This window comes from Acipenser ruthenus, chromosome 18, assembly GCF_902713425.1.
Source record: "Acipenser ruthenus chromosome 18, fAciRut3.2 maternal haplotype, whole genome shotgun sequence".
Taxonomy (NCBI): domain Eukaryota; kingdom Metazoa; phylum Chordata; class Actinopteri; order Acipenseriformes; family Acipenseridae; genus Acipenser; species Acipenser ruthenus.
Genome location: NC_081206.1, coordinates 25,835,407 through 25,859,654, shown reverse-complemented (window position 1 = coordinate 25,859,654; position 24,248 = coordinate 25,835,407). Strand labels below are relative to the sequence as shown.

At 37.4% G+C, this 24,248-nt stretch overlaps 2 protein-coding genes across 5 annotated transcripts; both read right to left on the bottom strand.

Moving 5' to 3' along the window:
• Window positions 1–253: 253 nt before the first annotated feature.
• On the bottom strand, window positions 254–4,960 carry LOC117407244 (proteasome subunit alpha type-6). Its single transcript, XM_034012045.3, has 7 exons — window positions 4,705–4,960; window positions 4,027–4,121; window positions 3,637–3,718; window positions 3,011–3,166; window positions 2,011–2,189; window positions 866–960; window positions 254–434 (listed from the first exon to the last, which is right to left on the bottom strand). The coding sequence occupies exons 1-7, from the start codon at window positions 4,778–4,780 to the stop codon at window positions 377–379; spliced, it is 741 nt and encodes a 246-aa protein (XP_033867936.1). The 5' UTR covers window positions 4,781–4,960; the 3' UTR covers window positions 254–376.
• A 1,174-nt stretch (window positions 4,961–6,134) lies between these two features.
• On the bottom strand, window positions 6,135–24,196 carry LOC117423068 (mitochondrial ribonuclease P catalytic subunit-like). Of its 4 annotated transcripts, XM_058991690.1 has the most exons (8): window positions 24,092–24,193; window positions 22,620–22,826; window positions 21,619–21,666; window positions 21,218–21,350; window positions 16,310–16,417; window positions 8,332–8,480; window positions 7,908–8,103; window positions 6,270–7,465 (listed from the first exon to the last, which is right to left on the bottom strand). In XM_058991690.1, the coding sequence occupies exons 2-8, from the start codon at window positions 22,790–22,792 to the stop codon at window positions 7,334–7,336; spliced, it is 939 nt and encodes a 312-aa protein (XP_058847673.1). In that variant the 5' UTR covers window positions 22,793–22,826; window positions 24,092–24,193; the 3' UTR covers window positions 6,270–7,333. The 4 variants fall into 4 exon arrangements, with proteins under 4 accessions (XP_058847672.1, XP_058847671.1, XP_058847673.1 ...); XM_058991688.1 differs by having other exon boundaries at window positions 6,265–7,465; window positions 22,620–24,195; XM_058991691.1 differs by lacking the exons at window positions 22,620–22,826; window positions 24,092–24,193 and adding an exon at window positions 22,156–22,246.
• Window positions 24,197–24,248: the final 52 nt, after the last annotated feature.

Below are 24,248 nucleotides of genomic sequence, written 5' to 3'. Positions count from 1 at the left end.
ATATCAAGTTCATTACATACTCTACTTCATCGGATTAAGGAAAAACTACAACCCGATATTTCTCAGCAGAGGGGAAATCAGCTAGAATAACCACATGTAGTTACTTATGGCAACTGCCATATTTCCATGTACGTCAGCAGTCAATCTCAAATAAATATGATAATGTACTGTCACTGTTCAAAATAGCAACATATTTGGCATAATGTCTGAATAAAGTGTTAAGTGTTTCACTTCAAAGAAAAAAGACGACATATTTTCCAAAAACCTCAGCTTTATTTGAACAGGGTAAATGTACAGCAAACAATGGGCATACAGCTCTCAACCTGCAGTCTATATTCTTAAACAGTGCTCTAAGGGGCATACTCCCAGTCCAGTTTCAATCTCTCTCTGCTAGGGACACCAGGTGTGTATCAATCTCTGCTTCTGAAAGAATCCTGGAAAACAGAAGAGATGCAAAACATCTTGTACTGGTTTATGTCATTTAGATAAATGTGAACCATAAAATCCTGATTCAGGAAAGTATAAAAATGAGAAAAGTATAAAACCACAAACATTCAGCCATCTTCACATTCAGTAACCCTGGCAATATAAACACACTTTAAAAATACTTGGTTGTTACACCTTTAAAAACTGAAGCCAACCCTTTACGTCACTATTATTAAACCACCCAAAAATCCCCTTTCATTTATAGCCTTTGTTTTATATAGCCAAATGAAAGTGAAAAGTTTGTGGTGACTTGAACTTGGCCAACAATACTACAAACAAAAATGACAAACTAAAGTTTGTATTAGTAGTTCATCACAACACAAAACGAATGTTCTCCTTGTTAAAAAGCTCTTTTTTTTTTTACAGAAGACCCACTCACCTGAATTTCGCGTTTTCTGTTGTCACAACACCAATTTCTAGCTCAGAGGGCTTGAAGTCAATAGACAGGACTGTTGACAGGCAGGTTATTGCGGTCTGGAAAACAAAAATAATATTCTTTCATAACATGATCTGTAACGCAAGTTACAAAACCTAGACCAATGTACTAATCACTTCAATGAACAAAAGCAAAATATCCTCTTTGGAACACCGAAATGCGAGGACTACTTCAGAATACAGAGACACACAAAGACAGGCATGTGTACAATGTCATGCAACATCGCATTTGACTGAAAATATGGTTGTACCTGTAAGTGAACATTTAAAAAGTATACATTGCAAATTAACTGCACTTGAAATCTGCATGCCCCATTCTGATCACAGGCATTTTAAAACCACAAAAGCAAGGCGTCCTCAAACATCAGGGTATTGCGCATATTGGAAACGCTGACGACTTGCATCCAGTTTGCTGTTCATAGGCCTGTATTATTGTACCCTGTTTTTTCAGAATAATTGACAAAGTGTTCAGAGGAATGTTGAAATCTACAACATCTTTCTTTTTCTTGTACAGTTACCCGCCGCTTTCAACACTTGCACTTTTGTCTGCAGATAATGCATGTTTCTTGGCACTTCATAATCCACGTTATGAAAGAGCATCACCAGAAGTAGAGCAGTACCTATCAAACTTAAGAATAACATGGCTTCTTCTAACAATTTTACTGAACACTAAGCAACTAACAAAAATAGATTAGATCTTATATACTGCACAATCAATTGAGTGAAACATGATTCAGCTCCTTAATTATCAACATTAAGGAAACACAACCATTAATGAGATGATCATACGGGCTAAACATGGCATTATGGCTATTGTCCATTGACAATAGTTTGGGTTGAATCATGTTTGCAAGCTTGTGATGTTTCTTTAGCCAGACAACTGATGTACAGCGAGTGTTACACAATTAGACGTTGAGGAGCTTTGACATAACCCAAAATAAAATACAATAAAATGAATAAATGAAAAAAGGTTTGGGCATATCTAATGGAAACACAATCTGAACATTTCTTACTTGGCTACAAGAGTCAGTTTTGGAAGATGTTTGCAGATGAAAACCTCAAAAGTCACCTTGATGAGCTGCTTCTTACCTCTACTGTCTGCTCGAAAGTCCAATCCAATTTCTTCTTTACTTTCTTCTCCAGGAAGCTTGTGGCCTCTGTTTGTTTGACCCCAGCAGCAGTGGCCTTGAATCCACAGTAATAGCCTGCTGGGTCACACTTGTATACCTGAGGACCATTCTCTGCATCCACTCCTATCAGGATCATGCCTGCAATGAACCAAACCTTTATAAAAACCTAAATATTTCAGTCAGAAATGTGGTAAACATTGACAATCAATGGACTAATGGGTTAGCAGACGTGAGCTCACGTAACGCAAGTCTAAATTTGGGAAATAAAATAAAGGCATTTGCCAAATAAATAAATACATAAAAAAGACAACAATCTTGTGCATCTACAATTGTTTTTTATTTACTTATTTTTTTATTTGGAGTGCACAATTGTTTCCCCCCTGCCAGCAGCAATTCCCCCACACAGCTTAGGAGAACTGAAGGCTCAGCAGGTGTCCTCCGAAACCGTGACCAAGCCAGCTTCCTCTTTTACACCCAGGAACCCGAAAGCGGATGTAAGCGAGCTACCGGCCTCTGGAGGTCAAAGGCCAGCCCTGTAGGTGTGTGCCTGAGCTCACTAGGCACCTGGCCAGCAGAGTTCACTGTAGCACAATGAGGTTTTACCCACGGGAGCGTCAGACCCATTGCAACGCTCCGTCCGGAATCCCCAGCGAAAACCGGCGACCACATAGCCAGGACGCGAACCCCTGCACCTTCAGACTGTATGACTCACCGTGCACACCACAAGGTCATGCTTTTACCATGTGAGCCACAACTTGTAGATAACTAGCTGCTCTGGGTCATATTGCCCCGTGCAAGCAATACATATCACTGAACAGATTATTATTCTACAAACTGTCTTTCTAATAGGCTTAAAGTTACAGTGTATATAAACCCTAGGTGAGCGTTTACTACTTTCTTCCACACCGGACCTTTAACTTACACATGCAAATAATTTCTAGTAGCAGAACAATACTTACAACAGCCGAGAGGTCTCATCTCAGCGTTTTGTGTGTACACTTGAGAAATGTCTGCGATTCTCTTACACAGCATGTCTACTGGGATCTCATAGCCGTACTTGTATTTCCAGTTAGCAGCTTCATAGCGTGCTCTCTGGACCTGAGACCTGCTGTCAGCTGAAAGAGGTAGACAAAACCCAGGAACACAGTGAAATACAGTAAACAATCACATGAAATTAGAGTCAAGCACTGTGTGTGGTACCTCAGGCCAAGCATCATCAGCTGCTTGTGAATAATACACACTATGACTCAACATAAAAACTAATCGGAGGGGTAGAGAGCTGTATAAACTGATTAGAACAGTCAGCCCATCAGACTGCTGGAGCCACACAGCTGACAGTGAAAATCAAAATAAAACTTAGATAAGCACAGTACTACTTTCATTATCAAATATTTATTTGTAAATATTTGTTTTGCTACAAACAAGTTTCTACACTCTCATTCCCTATATAACAAACTGTACAGCATACACAACAACCCATGTTTATTACTGAAATGTTATAGTTGAAACATTTCCTTAATTCATCCTATCAGGATTTCTCTGTTTGAGACAGTTTGTACAGATGTTTCTTTCACAAGTAGTTTACCTGTCATCCCTGACATTACACAGCCAATGTTTTCAGTTATTCTGAACAAATGAGAGACAGTGTTGGAGTCCAAAAGCTTGTCCTGAAAGACAGAATTAAAATGACCTAATAAAAAGGCTTTCTGTTAAGTCTGTGCATAATCTGATTCAGAAAAGTGCACCCCACACACCTCTCTCAAAGATGCTCTTTTGCTTCATTTTTCAAAATTAAGTAATAGATTACCTCATTAAAGTGAGTGTGTTTCTAAGAAAAGTCAAAACTGCTAACTTGACTCTGGTCAACAGAGAGTCACGGAGGTTATTTTGTGGTCTAATCGTTATTTGGTGGTAAAACTGATCATACTAAACAGGGTTACTGCTAATTTGGGCACCTGCATCTTTGCATACATACCGGTACTTTTTTCTGTGTGACAACGACTGCACATTCCTTCCCACGGACAGCTACTGAGGTAAGGCCACCTTGGTTTATAGCCTTGAATGCATATTCTAAAATATTAAAATGAATACGTTAAAAATGGTAGCAGCAGAAATTCTCCCTACATGCAAAACTCTGTTTATGAATGCAAGTGCGTAAAAAAAAAAAAATCTGTAAAGATGCTATATCACAACTGCAACGGTTTACAGTGATAATCCTGATACCAATAGATCCTGAAACAGCTAACATAGCTCCCGTTTGTACTGCTTATGAAAGCAACACAAATTCACAAAAACATCAAATTAGAAACGAATGTGCAAACATTGTAAAATACTCTAAACGAAGTATTTCAAAATGCATATCAAAATGTTGCACGTTCCTTACGTAACACTAAACCCAACATAAGGCCTCATAGCCTGCAATTTCTATCGCACAACTATTCAATAAATACAAAATAAAAAATAAAAAAACCGAGGCACACCGTACAAATCCAAATAGTATTCAATACCTTAACTGATCTGAAAAAGGTACATTAAAAATAAACATATTTTAATATTCTAGTTGTGGGGGATGGGAGATCCATAATGACTGGGCAGTTACTAGAGATGCCGCTATACGTAATAAAAGTTGAAGATAAATAACTTTTATACTGACCTACTTGGTAGAGTCTGCCTTCGGGAGAGAAGATGGTAATGTGCCGATCAAAGCCCGCACTCGATCCCCGGGACATTTTGATACAATTCTACACGTACTTATATAAAAAACGATTGAACTGTATTACAAACTGAACTGAACTAGTCACAACATGCAGAATTCACCCGGAAGAAATTTACCCCTGCACCGAAAAAATTACTACCGGGGTCACCGGTGAGAGGGAGGCGTTCTGTGAGACAAAGGAACAGAGCAGCGGCGCAGAACTGAGTTTGCTTTTTGCGTTAGACCTACCTTACTGACGTGGCTGGTTGCAAGAGGTGGTGGGTTTTATTTTAGGCGAGATGTTTGTGTGTGTTTATAATATATATATATATATATATATAGAGAGAGAGAGAGAGAGAAAATAAATAAATAAACAAATAAACAAACACTGGAGCTGGAATGATTTCCTTAAAGAAAACATCTAATATTATTTGAATAATTACAGTATTTTTTGTTCACAATGCTCTGCAGAGCCATTTTCCGAGTGCTATGTCCAAGTTTTGCACCACCCAATAAAATTAACTAATTCTGCTTCATAAAGAATGAAACCTGCTGAACAATGTCATGTTAACATATTGAATTACATTGCTCTTTGTAGTTTTCTATATACTTAACAAAAAACTGACAAATTAAAATATGTGACATTTTCAAATCTAGTTTATTTGATTACATGATGTTGAATAAAATATCAAAATTATGTTCATTATATATTATTATTATTATTTTTATTTTAAATGATGTCTCATTCCTAAAATGCAAAACTTTTGGCTATAGCTGTAGATGGGGCCATAGAGGATAACATGAAGAAAAGCAGTGGGAGGATTCAGAGTGCATCAACAGTAAGGAAGTGGGCTGCTTGAAAGGTTAAGAATGGACTCGACAAGGGACACTGGTTCATTTGTAACTTTGCCTCATTCACAGTATTCCCTAATATTTTTAAATAAATTAAGTTAATGGTACTGAATTTGGTAGCTTCTTAGTGTGCTAAGTATGACATATTGAAAACTAGAGACTGAGGCTAAAGTAGAGAAAGTGAGGCAAAAGTATATTAAAAAAGCGGGTTTTAGATTTTAAACTTTTAGTAAATGCGTTCTGTGATTCTTACTGACCTGAAAATACCCAATATAAAATGCACAGAGTTAGACACTATCACATGTAGTCCTGTGTAAACAAAACAGACTGTCATCAATTCAGGCTAACATACACCAGTAATTCCTATTTCTGTGTAAAATTAAAGATTCATATTATTGTCTTTACAATCAACAGTAAATTACATTATACGAGACTGTTGGAAAGATAATTTGCTTCTTAGTTACTGTTGTGAAAGATTGTAACTATTATTTATTTAGGTGTGACAAATATGCAAATCTTCAGGAAAAGGAAACAACTTCATTTTTGTAGTAAGACTGACACACATGGCAGGAAGTTGATGTTGGTTAAACAATTAGTTGTAAAAATACATATCTTAACAGGAAATCTACACTGTAAAATAGGTCAGTTAACAATAGAACAATATAAAAAACTGATCCTTTAATAGTAGGTAATATATGCAAACTCACTTTTCAGTGGAGGGAGTTTATGTTTTATTAAGTTACTGTTCTTTGTTTAAGATAATATAAAGTTCAAAGTGAGCAGGACAACAATTTTGAAGTAGACTGGTTTATTTAACATATTTATAACATCATAATACATTAGGACACCCTGGTTCACATAAATGTTATTGATAATGAAATTAGGTACTCTCGGACTAAACCATTTATAGTAGGTAGGGGGTTTGTTCTGCTCTGTCTAAACTATAGGAAGCTTACATTTATTCACTCTTTGAGACATATACAAAATCTATCTGTACCACCTAAATATAGTCAATACCACACCCACTGAGTTAAACTCATTGCCAGGAAGGTAACTGACAATTTAACTACCACTTGTTAATTCCTGCTGAGCATAGATTGCTATAGTTAACTGTTTGTTTTTTCTCATTTACCTTTTTGAAAAGTGGCAGGTGAGCTACATTTGGAGTTTTAATAGGCGTGTGACTGTGCTTTTTGGTGAAGGAAGAATTGAAAAGGATCACTGGGCTCATCCCAAGCAAACTGTGACTACTGAAGCCTGTCTTCCCTTAACCCATGCAGCTGCAGGTATTTTAGGGGAAATTTGGTTTTTTTTATTCACAAATAGAGATCTGTAGTTGAACTTCTTTCTCTTTACATCAACTGCTTTTATACAAACCCTAAAATGCAGACCATATCAACTGATGTTCAATGGTGGATTATGAATTTAGTTCATAAAAACAGATCATTAGGTTGTTTCTTTTATCTAACTTTATTTTCTGGATGTGAATACTGAGATAATGAAGTTTCATACAGAAAGTTGTACACAGAACTACAGTCCAAGCACATTTTTAGAATATTTGTTTACAGAATTTGTTCCTAGCAGGGCATTTCTTTGTTTGTTTTATATATCACAAAATATGTAACCCTATTATCAATATACACACCATTTTTCAGAATACACTCCTATAGTACTGAAATATGTTTTGCGCTTTCAATAAAAATACACAGGGAAATACACATTTTGGTAGCTTTCCTCATCTTTTCATTTCAAGACACAACCATTTTCTTGGCACTTCATAAGAGTATCTCTCCACTCCGTCTTCATCATAAGGAATGTGCCAGGAGTTCTCTTCTGTCTGGATTATAGTGTCATACTTGGGCACAGTCTGGGAATAAAAAAAAAAAAAAGTTTAAATGACCTGCTCTTGAAGAGTTATTAGAGATTAGCCCTGATTAATAAAGTTAAGATTACCATCAAAAAAAGTGATAACAAAAATGTCGTATTAAAAGAAGAAGGTTCTGAATTTGTTTGGTTTTTTATTGGACTACCCCTCCAGTAAAATCAATCAGACCTGCCGAGTTACTGGTTCTCAGGTTCTGGTTGTCCATTTCTTTATTGTTCCTTAAGTTATTCCCTTTGTTTTACCTCATCTTCAACCATGCATTTCCTGATAAAACTCCACTACCTTAAAAAGGTGATCTGCTGGCAGAGGCAGGATAGAATGAGTATCCCCAGTTTCACCCAAAGCAGCTTTCTCAATGGTTCTGCTGCATGCACTGGCCTACTTTCTGAATCACTATTAACTCAAGCATTCTGTCCAGTCCCACCTCAAAGCGAATCCTCCTTCCAGCGGTGTAGCTGGACAGAACTAGCTGATGCCCGCGCTGCCACTTAAAGAAGAGGCGTCGGGTGCTGCTGTCGGGCAGACAGGCCTTGTGGTCTCTCATGAGGTCTCTACTCAGGAACTTGCAGTGGTTTCCTGAGTGTAGGGTGGCATACAGCAGGAATGGATCATCTTCTGAACTGGTTTAGAAAAATAAGTAAAACAGTTACGCCAGTAGATCTTTTGAGAACTTGAGCATTTTATGTTTAAGGTTTCAATAATGCTATGTCTTCTACATTTACCATTTTCTTTAAAACTCCATCAGTACTGATGAACTACCCACCCCCAGGACAGGCAGAATAAATCTTGAAACTGCATCTCATTTGTGGGTGTATATTCCCTATATTACTGTAGCTCATTGAACTCACATGTTGTCGGTGAAGAAACAGTCTGCCTTTTGCTGAATAACAGACATGTTTTTCCTGTCCCAACTGCGAGATCCCCTCAGCATGTGCTTGCGACCCAGAACGAGCAGTCTCAGGTTCTGCTGGGCCAGATGAGACACTACCTCCAGCAGCTGAGAGAGGGGGAAACAGGGATATCACATACCAGTATAAAAAAACGTACACTAAAAGCACCTCTTGCAAATGAGATTTGAAAGAACAGGCTGAGAGTGGGCGTTTGGTTGTCAGGTGTTTCCACACCGAGCTCTGTTTGCATTTCTGAGCTATCATAGTAGCAAAAGTGACATGACTGGAGATTTTCAAACGCAAGCAATGAGAATCAGTAATTGGCAAGGTGTGGTTTTGCATTTCTCCAAAACAACTTAAACACCCAACAACTAAACAATGGAAGTTTTTTATTGTCCAATTCCTAGCTATGCCCAGCTGGCCAACCACTTAACGTTAACAGTGTCATATTTTAAAACACAGAACACATTTTTGTTCAAACTTACTGTGCATACTACAATATTTAGAACAGCTAGACCCCTTATGTACGGCACAAGGAGGAGAAAGGGATTTATCCCAATAGAAGGCACATACTCCACACTGGTAAAGTGAAATCAGAACATGGTAAAGTGAAATCAAAAGTGACCGAATCTATTGTCAGCTTTTTACAATGAGATTCTCTTTGCGGAGTTCTAGAAGAATGAACCTACTCCACAGACAGGCAGGCACGTTTTAGACTTATCTAACCACACTTTTGTGCATTTCTGTTTTACCTTTTTACAAAGGAATATACTGTATAGTACATACTGTGTTTATTCCATCACTAAGTGATGTTTTGTACTTGTAGCTGAACCTAATGAGACCAAGAGATATACTTGTCCCCCCCCCCCCCAGTGAATGAGGGCATATTTGTGGAACCTTATGTTCGTCTGGTTATATCTAGATTTACTCCCCTGTGGTCCTCCCCCTAGTGTTGCATTCTTATTCTTTAAGAGATCACTGGGGGGATTTCCTGATGACAAGGAAGTGGGCAAAACATTTTTGCAAAGGCAGTTCTGAATTGAAGTTCAAGAATGAAGAGGACGTGTGATATTGTAGGAGGGACCGTGTTTTTTAGTTTTAGTTTAACTTGGCAGATTAAGTCATTGTAATACCCAACTTTTCTGAAGATTTCATCAGCTTTTGTAATGAGCCATAATCAGTGGCAGTGTAAAAAACGTTACTACTGTCTGGAATGAGGTGGGTGAGCTATTAAGTCAAATTCTGTGATTATTTTTCCTGCCATTTCAGGAATCACTGGGCTGGCGTATGTATTTGCAACATGATTTAGGTTAAAGGAGTGATAACCCAGGTTTAAAAGCTTTTTTTTTTTAGCATTTGTAATATTATCCCTACCTCCCTTTTGTTGTGTTGAAGGCAAGTGCATGAATTTTAAAGCCTTGGTAATCACTCAGTTAAATCTTGCTGAGTATACCTAAATGTAAACTGAATTTACTAACAGATACATTCAAACAAAGGCCTCCCCTGTAGAAAGGAGAACAGGATTCTCGAGTTTCTGCTAATTCACTGCAAGGAAGTGGTATACAGTCAGAGAGGTGTAATGTTTTACCTGGGAAACCACCACTGGCTGAGCTTTCCCCTTCCATCCCTGACATGCAATGGTACATGTTCATGTTGCATTGAGATGCATAAGACAGACTGCAATACAAACATGACAGAAATTCCTCTGAAAATTCCCCTAATGTCTTCCATTGTTTCACTCGCATGGAATTATGAAGGATCTACAAACAAACTGATGCACTTCATAATTACATTTATAGTGATGTGAATCATAAAACAGGGATAGAATTATGACTCATATTGTATAACAATTTGACACATTTCAGGTTTTACTAAGGAGTTAATTATTCGCTTCTGAGCTTAATTCAGGATAACCTTGGCGCAAAACCATTGTGCTAAAATGTGTGATAGTAGAAAGGGACTTGCTTTCTAACAGAGCCTACCGTAATGCTTTACAATGTCTTGTAGGTATGTGACATGGATAACAGCTCAGCTACATATTGGAGATTCTAAAGGCTTAAAATGCCCAGTTGGAACCTACCCACTAGGGACCCGGTGTCATGTCGGCCGGCTACATGATTTCACACTGCTTTTCGACCTGGGTGACAGAAGTAAATACACAACGTGCATAGGATTGAACTGTCGGCTCAAATGTTGATTAGAGCAAATGTTTCTTCATCCCTACTGCAATCTGGATTTATGGTGCGTCTCAAGCAACAAAAATATGGCTAAACAGAACAAACAGAAATGTTCCTTGCGGAAGTGAAACCTTCATGCATGTGTGGCTGTTTGTTATTTTGTCAGTTTACGAATGGCCGTCATACATTTTATCTCGCTCGTTACCCGGGTCAAAGTGTGTCGACCCACATCCTGAGGTGGGTCGCTGCGACCCAGGTACGACCCAGGTACATGGTTTCACACTATGCGGAATTGTGACCCGGGTAGCCAGAACCCAGGTCGGGACCTAGGAGTGTCAGTGTGAAAGGGGCTTTAGCAAACAAGTGCAATGCTCAAGTCTAAACTGTACTAATACTGCAGTATCATAACAACACCTTAAATAAGATTAGAAATTGAACCGAAAGGCTCACAATGTTCCCATTTAGACAAAGGAATGAAAAAAAAACAACACATACTTAGAAATGTGAATAGCTTTGGATCATGTTTCTGGATGCCAAACCCCTTTTATTTTTTAAACAGAAGGCCCAGAAACTTAAAACCACAAAAATAAAAAGAACAAAGTAGACTACGCTGTGGCAGAACTCAACTTCTAAAAGGATTGTGCGAGGATTGTGTTACAGATTATGTTAATATCTGTATCCAGATAGACTTAAAAGAGATCCCATTAGATATTAGCGCACCTTTCAATTGTACTTTTTTCTATTCTATTTTGTCTTAGGGGGAGCTTGATTTTCGTGTTTTTATTATTAGCTGCAAATACTGATTTTGGGCAGGTGTAAGTGGGCTGCACCTGCAATGGTGCATCTGATGCACCACGAGGATTCATAAAAGGAAAGACATTTATGCGTCTGTCATCCCACATGTTTCAAAGACACCTCTCCCCCCTCCCTCTCTCTTTCACTCTCACTCTCTCTTTTGTACGGGTGGGACTTTTCTGATTTTGTCACCCTGATTTGAGAAAGTCCCTGAGAGCTAGCGTGGAGATTATGGTACTCTTTTGGAAAGATATAACGTTTCCAACCCACAGTTCAGTAAAAACAGGCCTGCGAGATTCTTTCCAGCACACCAGCTTCCTGGATCCCAGCTCAGACTACTCCCTCATAAACTACAACAAAGCAGTTCTAAATGCTAGGCATTGTTTGAAATACTTAAAATATTATATATATTTTCTTTAACAAAACTAAATAAATACAGTAATTTAACAAACAGAATGTACAAAACAAAAGCAGCACCCAAGCTAATGCTATCGCGGTGCAGGGACAGAGAACACAAATTACTGTTCCCAGTCTATTCCGAAATCAACTCACTCCAGGAGCTGTCTCAGATCCTATATATGTGGCCAAGCTATATTAAATGATTAACTGCCAATCTAGCTTGACCACAATTCTCACATGCTTTTTTTCTTTCCCCTCCAGTGAGGTCAGGCCTTCCATTCAAACACACATTCTCACATGTTTGGTGGCCTGGCCATTTGGAGGGGTAAGTACATAGAATTCAACACTGCAGGGATGGGTTTTCACACATAATACTAATTAAGAAATCACAAATATATACACAATTACATACCACACACACGATTATATATATATATATATTTTTTTTTAAATGCACAGGGCCTCTGTCCTGCTACAAACACGTAATCATTATATCCCTGTTTTCCAGGTTCCTGAAGGTTTAATGGGATCAAATGGCAGCACAGCTTCTGTAATATTGTTAAAAAAACAATTATATGGGTTTGCTTTTTTAAATTCCATTGATTTTTTTTTTTTTTTACCACCTAATTCATTTTATTTGCATCATGCATAATCTTTGCACTTCATGTCTGGTGTTTGTTGCCAATACTATTTTCTACCACCAACAAAAACTACATGGTATAACTGAGACAAAGCCACAGACACGCACATAAATAAACAGACCAGTTTTAATAATAAGAATCTTTCACTGCTGCATTAGTCACTTCTAGGCCTGGTGGAAAGAAGAAATCCCCTTTCAGGCTCTGTGGGTGCACTTGTTTCCTGTGCAACATGGCCCTCCTGCTAGAAGCAGCATTTGACACAGCCTTTAACCCTGATTTTACTACTGCATTTTTTTCATTTTAACTGTGCCCCATCAGGTTTAGCAGGGTCCCCTTATTGCACTTGTTTAATAAAAGCTGGTTCAGTCCCTAAACATTCAGAGTAGGAATACCCTAGCTGGTAAAACAGGCTGCTAGTTAGGAGCACCACATTAGACAGAGATGAGGTACTATTCAAGACACCTCACAAACCTACGCCAAACAACCCAATTCTAAGAGGAAGGACCACTGTTGCTATTTGCTAATGTGCCACATTTGAGATCACTAAACTCATTTTGTTTATACCGTTATAATTATTTACTTTTCACAGAAAATGTGCCATTGCATTTGCACTTGTTTCAAAATAGGACCTCACAAAATTTCCAAACCTAAGAATTCAGGTAGTTTTGCAAAGGCAGTTTTTCATTTTGGTTGTACTAAATTGTTCTTTACTCAGACAGTCAGGTATGTCTCTTCATCTTCCTGCAAAAAATGCATAATTAATAAGGGGTTTTCCCCACTGTGCAGCAGAAGCAGCACTGTTGAAGCTGAGCTGCTTTGAAAGCTGAGCACAAGGACTTGGAGCTCCATGACAATATAGCCACTACAGAGAGCGTCAGCTCAATAGAAGGACAGACTTTTATGTTTTCATCCCTATGATATCAAGTAGTGAGTTAAAACACAAAGTTTTTCTTCAAATTACAGTGCAGCCATTATGCTTGTAATGGCTATTGCTGTGGGAAAAGTCAGTGTGTGTCTGTGTAAAAACCCCTCTTTTTATACAGTAAAATAGTATATCGTCTACTTTGTATACATAGAAAGAGAGAGAAACTCAACATTGAGTTGTAGTGTATGCTTAGGTTTGCTTCTAAACTGTTTCAGTTAAATATCTAAAAATATACTATCTTCCCCCACAGGAAGTTACTGTGGTAACAGCGCTCAGCTAACAGAGGCTGCAAAGCACCTACCTACCTCAGACCAAAAGTCAACAAGATTCCACCATGGGCTACAGTCAGGTGGAAAATACAGTTATTACATCAAAAATTCCTTTATTAAATGTGATCTGATTTCCAGCCACACACTGGACTGTAAAATACAAACAGAATATCACAAGGGAAGCAGTTTATAGAGTACAGGAAATGCTGCCTCAGAGAACTTGCAAAATGCAGTATAAACAAGTGTTTTAAGTTTGTGAACAGAAGTAGTAACGTGGCGCATGCACCAAGAGTTATTTAAAACCTTCTCACTTAAACAAGTCGTTTTAGTAAGCATTTAGGAACACAAAGGAAAAATATTGCACAAAGGATAAAACATTGCACTGAATGACAGACAATGTGTCATCTAGCCTAGGTTAGAATAATTAAAAATAAAAATAAAAAGGTTCAACCCAAGCTGTTACAGGTACTTTTATTTCTCCGATTGTCAATTTCAACATACCACTATTAGATTACCCCCAGTACTGTAAGTCAACTCTCTCTCGATTTCAATCCAAAACAGCTGAATAAAAAGACTGCATCATGCTAAGATGTAGTTCATGGGGTTTATTTGATTCTATTCAATCAATTTAATGCAGAGATTGCCCCTTTGAGTGTAATGGAATGTAAACAACATGGGGTCTTTACCGATTGCTGATGGAAACTCTGAAGAGATCCATGACTGCCCTTCGCTTCTGTATTAGCGGCTCTGGAAACTTCCTTTACCTGTGTGCACAGCTACTCTTGCAGCTCCACTACCCCCCCTGTGGCTGCTCTAGTGTTACACGCAGATCAGATTACACTTTTTATCTGTAAATGGTCTGTTTCTTTTCTTTATACTTCTATTCCAAAACCCCATCAAACGTGACATCTGCAGTTGACTGACTTCACTCTGTCTTGCTAAAAGTTCATTAATATGCCTGTAAGGGCTTAGGTGCAGTCATTGGCTCATATGATACTAAAAAAGAAAGGCGACTCAAAGTCACCACTACTCCTTGTTCACACCTTGTTGGAAAACCAAACCATTCCGGCTACTTTAAAGTACACATACTCTCAATACAAGGTACAACAGAGAGCTAAAATAGGATTGGGTTTATGTAATAAGACTAGCTGTCATCTGATGCATTGCGATTTACTTCTTTCTAAAGAGGTGGATCTCTCTCTATATTTAGTTTGGAAACGCAACTGAATATTACAAAGATGTGGGACAGATTTTACGTTGCATTCCTGTTGCCATAGTTCCCAGAAAACACAGTGAGAATGTTTGCTATGTTGTCATAGGTGCATAAAAATAGCGACACACCTTGTACTGAAACACACTGACGTTAACAGTGATGCAGGCAAGTCACTAAGCAAGCATTGTAATAAACTGTATCCTTACAGTGTAATAAGTGTAATAATCTTGGTGAAAGAAAGATACTGGAAAAGAAACCTACACTTAGCTCAGTGACTAGCACTATTAAAATGTATATACTTATTTTCACTTTGCAGGCCAAGCTTTCTATAGTGGTTTGATGGTTCTGTCATGGGATTTTGTACAAAAGAGTTGATGCTAATAATTTTATGCAATATATCCTTTTATACATATGCCCCATGTGGTAGTGCGTACATACTGAACTTGTAGTTCAAAGGGGGAAAGCCATGTATTTGGAAATAAAGAAATGCTCTAGAATTTAAATAAAAACAAAATGCTCAAAGTATGATGGAAAAATAACAATGCATTTCTAACTGGAAAAACACAATCCTAGTTCAAAGCTGGAAGTACAGTGATAATGGTTTAGGAATAACATTATTCTGTATATCTGGTTAGGGTTAAAGTCACCCTGCACTGCCACTGTGCAGTTCATAGGATCTGGTTCTATTTTAAAAACAATGCTCTGAGGGACTTTTTGCACTGAAGAAAGAGCTTTTTTTTACATCATTAAATGCTGACACATGCTGTGGCTTGTAGCTTCCTGAGATTTTCATTTCATAAGACAGAGCTGTAAGCGACCTCTCCACTGCTTTTATTAAGTTCCTCCTAGCCAGTGAGAACTGAAAACCACAGCATGTCATCTGGTTATCACTGACTTCCGATTTGTACATGTTGGATTTGCCATGTTGTGTGTGGATATATTGCTATTCCCCCGCCCAAATTAGGGAGAAATTCAAAGCTACAGTATTTATGGCTATAAACACAACAGTATATATATATATATATATATATATATATATATATATATATATATATATATATATATACATACATACTACTTACCAACAAGAAATGGGACAGATGAATATGTGTATAAGATGACTATGATATTTGCTGCTCATCGGACCCCTTGCTCACTAAATCCCTAAATAGATACACTTCAGATACAGGCAAACGATTTTAATGAACAATCTTTAATATTGAATGTTGTAACAGAGTAAACCAGTTAAGTAAATTAACCAATAGTTCTGCATTGGCAGTAAATGCATAATGTTTGTTCATGTTTTTAACACTTCCCATTGCATTGGTTGACAAAAGGTAACACTGTTCAGATTTAGAACATTGAAAAACAGGCTTAATGGAATAATGCTAAAAGATTCAGTTTCTGTCTAACGATACCCAGCCCTAGTCTGATACAGTATATACAGTACTACAGATTAGGAATCATGAGAGACCTGAAGCAAATAAGGGAGGTAGAAATATCTAACCACTACTCACTGTTTCTGACTGGTTTCCTTTACTGGTGGTGTTGGCAACGTTCAGTCCATCAATTACAACATCAAAGGGGGGTCTCTTCTTCACAAAACTCTTGAAGCTCTCCAATTCCTTAAAAATAAATCGACCTTTCCATTTTAAATCATGGAACATCAAGTGATTACTCTTTGTGATTGCACCTGAACTATCATCTAACGAATAAGGAATAATCCCAAATAAATATAACTGTGATCAGCCCTCAGAACATTGTTGTGTATTACATTGCTTCCTTACTAGCTGTAGATCAAAAACATACAATCAAAACACATTTGCAAAGCCAGCAATAAACATAAGCAGTCTGGATGTAAAGAATGAATATTTAAGAACATTAACTAATCCCATGCAGTAAGCTTTTAGAAACCCTTATTCTCACTAGTAGCTATGATAATAAATCCCATTTTTTACTGGTTATAGTTTTTTTGTAATTCGAGTATTTCCACAGTACTTGGAAAGGCACTATTGGCCTTGCATTGAACTGACTGTTCCAGGAATTTTACTTTCCATTAAATTGGCTGATGTGCACATACACTATGAATGATTCCAAAGTACGGGATGCCTTTTGCTGAATCCACGCTTCAGGGGAATTTCCAACTGTTTGCTTATTCACCTTTCAACTTGTAAACAACTCCTTAATGCTGCTCAGCTGGTGCTGAATAGTCCACATTATTTAGAAGAAGAAGGATCTCTTCACATTTTTAAAATTCAGTTTATTACGATTTTAAATTTTCATTGGTCAAAGGGGTACAATACATCACTGGAATCAACAAGCTATCAGCTATACTGTTTAATTGTTCTTAATTATATGATAAAATATATAGTTTAGTGTGCTGTGTAAGATATAAGCTGATTTCCACCCACTCAAAGACAGAACGGACAGCAAGTCCACTTGTGTGATATTCTATATATAAGTCGGACTACACTGAGCACTCCCCCTCCACCTTCTAAAGACATTCTTTTTTTAAACTTTTTTTTTAAAATTCTAGTGCACATTTCTGCCTTCCCTGTATTTCCTCTGGACAAAACTATGACTTCTCCTTTTTCAGCATAAAGTCTGCAGCTGCTGGCTCCAAATAAAACTGTAGTGTAGTCCCTCCCCTGGAGTCTAACCTGCCACAGTATACAGTATATTATCAGTAGTCTACCATGAAACCTTTCAAGGATCTTGTTTCGAAAGGACACACTATGTACTGACTTTGATAAACCCTTTGAAAGGTAAGAAATGCTAGCACCTATTAGAACACCACAGCTGCATATGGTGAATTGCACAACAAAATATTTACATCAATGCAGCATTAAAATGCATTTAAAATTTAAGCAACTGATTCTAAATGAGACCTTTTGATGCAACTAAAAGCTTCTGCCCTTAAGTTTTAAGAAGTCCCTAAAGGAGGATGGTTTATTCATTAATTATATGGTTCCTTTCGGTCATTGTCTGGCCTGAAAAGCAGAACCGCACTCCAGTTGTTAAAAGTGGGGAATCCCAGACTGAGCATGCTTATATGCACTGTACACATTCCAAAGCCTCGGGGATATTTAAAAGCAGGCGTGCCAAGAACAAAATGTTCTGTCTTTAGATACCTGAACTCGCAAGCTACCTGTACAGAACAAATGGTAACATTTAAACAAATGTCTACTCACATCCTTAAATAGACACTCACTTGCTCAACCAGTTTTAAAGACAAAAATGCTGTAACATAGCTTTCATTTTTTTTATATTTTGAAAGCTGGCTGATGTTGAGTTGCTATATTTTAATTTCTTTCTATATTTTATATTTTAAAATGCTTGCTTAAAAAACCTGTTAGGTTGGGAAAAGAACAACCCTTTCTTGTTTTCACAAGTAATAAAACAAGGTGTTTTCAACAGGTATTTAAGCTGGTACTTAAGAGTACTTGGCTTGGGTCCACTTCAAACAAAGGCTTGTACAAACAGGAATATGTAGTAGCATTGCTGTACATGAAAAAGGCATGAGGCAGTCATATTTTAGGTTAGTATCATATAGTGTTTTGATTGCACAAGCCAGTATTAAAAGCTCTGAAAATCCAACTATAGCACATAGCTAGTGCCTAGTCATTTGTGGTTTAAGATAGAACAGCATTTGCCACAAAATTCCTACATGTATGTGCAAGCAAGGACACAGGAAAGGATTTTATATGTAAGTGCATGGAAATTCCAACACTGGTGTATCATATGTTTGCAGTGCTTGATATATTTATAATCTTCCTTTTTTTCTTAATCCACACAGGAAACACCAAGTAGAAAGGAAAAATACCAAAACGTGATGTGATGCCAAAAGTCACAAAAACCCTTACTGTGCTAGCTGCTAATGCAACAGAAAGAGGAGTCAGCTTAAATACTGGAAATCACTAGCAAGCATTTTTTTTTGTAAAGATTTTAGTAACTGGCGATAGGTGGAACCATATGACTTATTAACACTGGGACCATAGATTCCACCTAGTTCTTCAGTGTGTTCCTGGGTGTATACAGCTGAACTGCTATTGGGGGTTAAAGCACAATGAGAAGGGACTTTCCAGGGTCATGCTGTGTTATCAGTTAATGGCTGAAATTTGAAACCAGTATCTGTTTTTTACACTGCTTTCGCTCTAGAACAGATTCAGAAAGCAAAAAGAAAAACTAAATGTTCATGTTACAAAACATGAAATGAATAACCCAGCTTGAGAGCTACCATGTACTGCACGTAGCTGCTTCTTGCTAGTGGTGTAACATTACCAGTTTATTGTTAATGTTACCAAAACCGTTGCAAACTACTTTATGCACTGAAGTAAATGCTTAGTGAAACTGCCTCAAGGTTGAAAGTCTTAGGCAAGTACATTTGAGCAAAATTAACACAATAAGCATAAACTTGCAGCAATGGCTTAATATTAATTATAAACTACATACTTAATCATGGCTTACTTTGCAGTGATATTACATAACTGTAGTTTATTTTTTTAAATCTTGTGAACCACTGAATTTGTACACAAGTCAAAGTCAAGATTCTGCAGGATGTAAAAGCAGTTAAATAATGGAAGCTCATCATATAAGATCAATACAAGGCAACACTGAAGGTGCAAGGCTTTACCACACAGTACTGCAAAACTGCAGACAGATACTTATTTTTTATTTTTTAAATGAACCTTTAAACAAGCTTTTTTGACAAAATATAATGAAACGTGGAATTTAGTAAGACTGGTCTTTACATTTTGGGCTATAAATTAGAGTTTTAAAATAGAAATATATTGCAGATTATGTACTATCCTGCAGAAGTGCGCAGGACACATTGCTGGAAATCCCCCGTTTAAGACGGAAGTTTGGAGCCAGCCTGGTGGAGGAATGGACAGCTTTCTGTTTTGATTCAAACTGTAGCGCATGACTGTAGGTGGGCTTTCTGTCTTCTGAAGAACATGAGCTCACCTTCTTGTAAGAAAATAACTTTTCCAATTAGTTTGTAAGGACTTGTCAATTTGAGAAGCCACTATTTCTTTGATTACTACCAAAGTAATATAACCCAGGATTTTCTGTTCATGAATCTTCAAAGCAAGTGCAAATGAAAATATAGAGAGATGAATACAGCAATTGCAAATGTATAAAATAAGCTAGAAAGAAGTGCTGTGCCAAGTGCTTTCCAGCTTTTTTTAGTTGACTACATTTGTTTTTAAAATGTGCATTTACTTTAGGAAAAATTGGGCCAATTATGTTTAGAAATATTCATGCATTTTATTAAAAAACAAAACAAAAACAAACAAACAAAAAAAAAACTGCAGTGAACTGTGGCCAAAACACTCCCAAACGGATTTCCCCTCATTTTTTCAAAATGTTAATGGGACAGTGGTGCCACCTAGGGGAAGCCATTTGTTTAGCTTCTGTTTTCTTTTTCTGCTTAAAATGTCGGCAAACTAGCCGAGTACTAGAATTTAGCATCGAAGTAAAATGGAGTTTTTAAAACAGGAAAGCATGCCAGAGCTACTTTGAAAAAAAAAAAAAAGCAACTACAGTGCACTTGTTCATATTAACAGATTATTTTTTTTCTCTTGATATTTCCTGTCTGGTAGATATTTAAATTTGCTCACTTCTCTTTTGAATCATGTATTTCGTTTTCCCCTTTAAACTGCAAATTGCTTTCGATACTTTGAAGCAGGAGGAAAGTAATGCTAATGTAATGACTGGAGTAATCTGCATAGTGGGGAAAAATGCTTTTAGTCCTCTTGCATTTGTTATAAATAAGTGTTAATCTAATTTAATGCTACAAAATAAGAATTTCACAGTTGATTCAACATAATGTGAATATCTCAACAGTATGCCCCTGTACTTTCCCATTTTACTGCAGTGTGGAGTAGTGGTTAGGGCTCTGGACTCTTGACCAGAGGGTTGTGGGTTCAATCCCCAGTGGGGACACTGCTGCTGTACCATTGAGCAAGGTACTTTACCTAGATTGCTCCAGTAAAAACCCAACTGTATAAATGGGTAATTGTATGTAAAAATAATGTGATATCTTGTAACAATTGTAAGTCGCCCTGGATAAGGGCGTCAGCTAAGAAATAAATAATAATAATAATAATAATTTTCACATTGTCAATTCATCTCATCTCCCACTTTGCTTTGTACAGTTTAGCAATCACAACCCCAGGCACTGCCCCCTGCGTCACTGAAATGCAAAAAAAACACAACCAAGCATGCAAACAAAACAACATATCTATTGCAAAAGCACTGCAATTAACTTCAAGGCCATCCAAAATGTTTAATTGGTTTAAAATGTAATCATACTTAATTGGGGCTTTAAAATACCTTACATTATTATTATATTGCCAGTTATGAAATTAAAATAAAGGTTAGATGGATACATGCTTTTAAAATAACATCCACTGTGAGCTTACCTGAGGAGTTGTCTTCTTAAACACGTCTTTGCCCTGTATGACATCATTCATCACCTTCTCCTTCAACTGGTTATACTCTTCCTCAGTCAGCTGGATGGACTCCAGGCTTGAACAGCAGTTCCTACAGTGGCCACTAAACCAAAGGGAATGACAAGGGGAAGCATCAGTGAAGCATGATGGCTGTTGCACTTGACTCAGCATTTATCACTTTTGTCAGACATTATCAGTAGAACGGACTCACTGTTTGAAGATGTGTCTTCGCTGGGTTTTCCAAGTATTATTTATTTATATATATAAAGAATGCATGTATGTATAATGCAATTGCTGCTTGCTAAGTAAGTACAAATGACTGTAAAAGAGAACAAGCTATCTCTTCTGAAAAGGGTGTTTACATTATGTACCTGTTTTCAGGGGTTGTCCAACTTCCATTCCATTTGTTACCTGGAACACTTAGAGAAAAAGCAAACAGAAAAAAACAAACATAATTTATCTTCATAAATTGGGTATTATTATTAAAACGTAACGCCTCACCCGTAACACTAAATAATATGAGATTCTGTATATCTTAAACACAACTCTTTAAATTTAAACATTGCTTACTAGATATAAGGCAGTACATGTTTCCCAGCTTTATAATGTGTTCTTGTGTAAAACTGTACACATTAAAATTAATGGTCAAAAGTGCACATATAATCTGACCTTGGATTTCATTAATTTATCCGAAAATACATATCCTATAATATTGTGGGATATGATGCCATTTTGTGACAGCTCACTAATGCTGCCACCTACTGTGCACTTAAAAGCATGTCACCACAAACTGCATGTTGGAATGAATGTATGATTGTCTACATTCGTAGATAATATAGATTAGACAAGCATAGTAAACTCATAGTGTAGGTATGGTAAAATCATGGTAAATCACCAAGCAAACTTACCATAGTAAACTTTATAACAGCAGGGAAATACAGAGTATTCGTTACTTATCATCAAACTACAGCATGGTCATTTGTTTTCCAAGGTCTTTGTCTTTACTTTAAAGCTTTTGTCATGTTACTCTCCTTTGATCTGCTCTGCTAACTGTCTATAAACCCTTTAAACCCTTTTTTAAGCAGGTCAAAGTGATTATAGGGAGAATTTCAATTGCTGCTCCATGTGTTGACGGAAGTACCAGTATGACTGGCTGTAATATAACTGCCATATGCATCACCTGGGTGAAACTCATGAGTTGCATCTAATCAGATGGCTGAACAGAACCTTTAAATTTAATTAATTAATCTGTCAATCAAGTCTATAGACTTCTAATCTGCACCTTGCCCATATAATAAACTCACATTATATCCATCCCCTACGGTTTCTTTAGTTTTTATGATTATTTGAGGCCTGTAGAACTGAAGCCTACCTTTCAAACCACGCCTTGATGCTTTTCACCAGTGCCTCTCCAGGATATATCTGATTGTTCCTCATATACAACAGAAGTGACGACAACTTGCTTTCACTGTCATGGGCTGAAAGGTCACTGTCGAAGAATGCCTGCCAGGTTTCCTGATTGGGAGTCAGTCCCTTCTCCACCATTTCTTCGTACAAAACCCAAGCAGTCCTGCTGTCACTGTGTAAGAGAGCACCGTTGATTGCATATCCATAGTTGCGAGGGGAGGGGGTGATGACCCTCTTGATGCTTTCTAAGAGCAATAGACATTCTCGCCACTTCTCTGTCCTGCTGAACCCTTTAATGAAGAGGCTGTAAGCCCCGGTTTCCAAGGTCTTGAACCGTTTTTTCATTATATCATACACATCAAAGACCTCTGATTCATGGTTGCCATGAACACAAAGTGTCAAGTACCTAAGCAGCAGTTCGTAGCTAACTGTCCCTGTCTCCATAGCAACGTAGGCCAGAAGGGACTTGGCCACATCAATGTCACTATTGGCAGCTAACATCTTCTCCATCATGCTCACTTCAAAATGATGGCTGGCCCTGGCATCATCCTTCAGTGTCTTCCATTGGGCTGCTGTGAGTGGTTGGCTTGGGATGTTGTTTTCTTTAGGCTTTCTGGGTCCTTTTAGCTCTTTGTCAAAGTCGTTCCCCCATTTCTGCTTCAAAAACTCTGCTTTTTTCCTTGCAGTTCCAGCTGCAAATACTGATTTGGGTAAAGCATGCGGTACTTTGCCCGACTGCTCTTTTTGCTTTGTGTTTGGTCTCTTATTATCTCCTTCATGACTGTTCCCAACTCGTGTTGAAAACCTCTGCACTTTAAGTGGCACCCAGACTTTAAAAAATGATGAGACATTTTTATGAACAGCAAAACAACTGGACCTTGAACGCACCAATAATGGATATATATTGTTTAAAGTGCATGAAATAAGGAGTGTTCCCATGCTTAAAAATGTTGACTAAACCTTTACTGCATCATTTAGTGGAATTACTGCTGACTTATTTGGCTGTGATCTTATTAATGGTACCAGTAATGGTTAGCCAAGTAGGACAATTTTCAGCTAGGTTCAAATTTTAAGATTGCATGTGTAAATTAAAACTAAGGAAGAGTGTGTATTGTGTGATACCCCTGAACTTTGGAAACTGGATGCCAGTTGTATACTTGAAGGAGTTCCTCTCATAAAATCTCTTATTTGCTCGGGTGTATTGTTTTCTAATACTTTTTTCAGAATCAGTAGCATAGACAATGCTGTTCAAAGATTTAGAAACCAGTTAATACACTGTATTGTTGTGGAGTGGTTTTAACATAGGACTCAGTTCAGTTATGAAACACAAAACGTTTCTTGTCGGAAGCCTAAATATCATTTCTAAGATCAGCGTAACAAAATGTTAATAATTTATCACTAGAAAAACAACATATAGTAATTCACGTATTACATTACCACAAAACACTGGCATCGATTCATTGCCCCCCTCTGTCAGTCACTGTCAGAAACGAAAACCATGCCTTTTGCTAATCGTACATTGTGACTTCTTTAGTGACGTCATAATAAAGCGATGCGGAGACACCGAGGTTAGAGGTCATTAGTACCCGCCCCT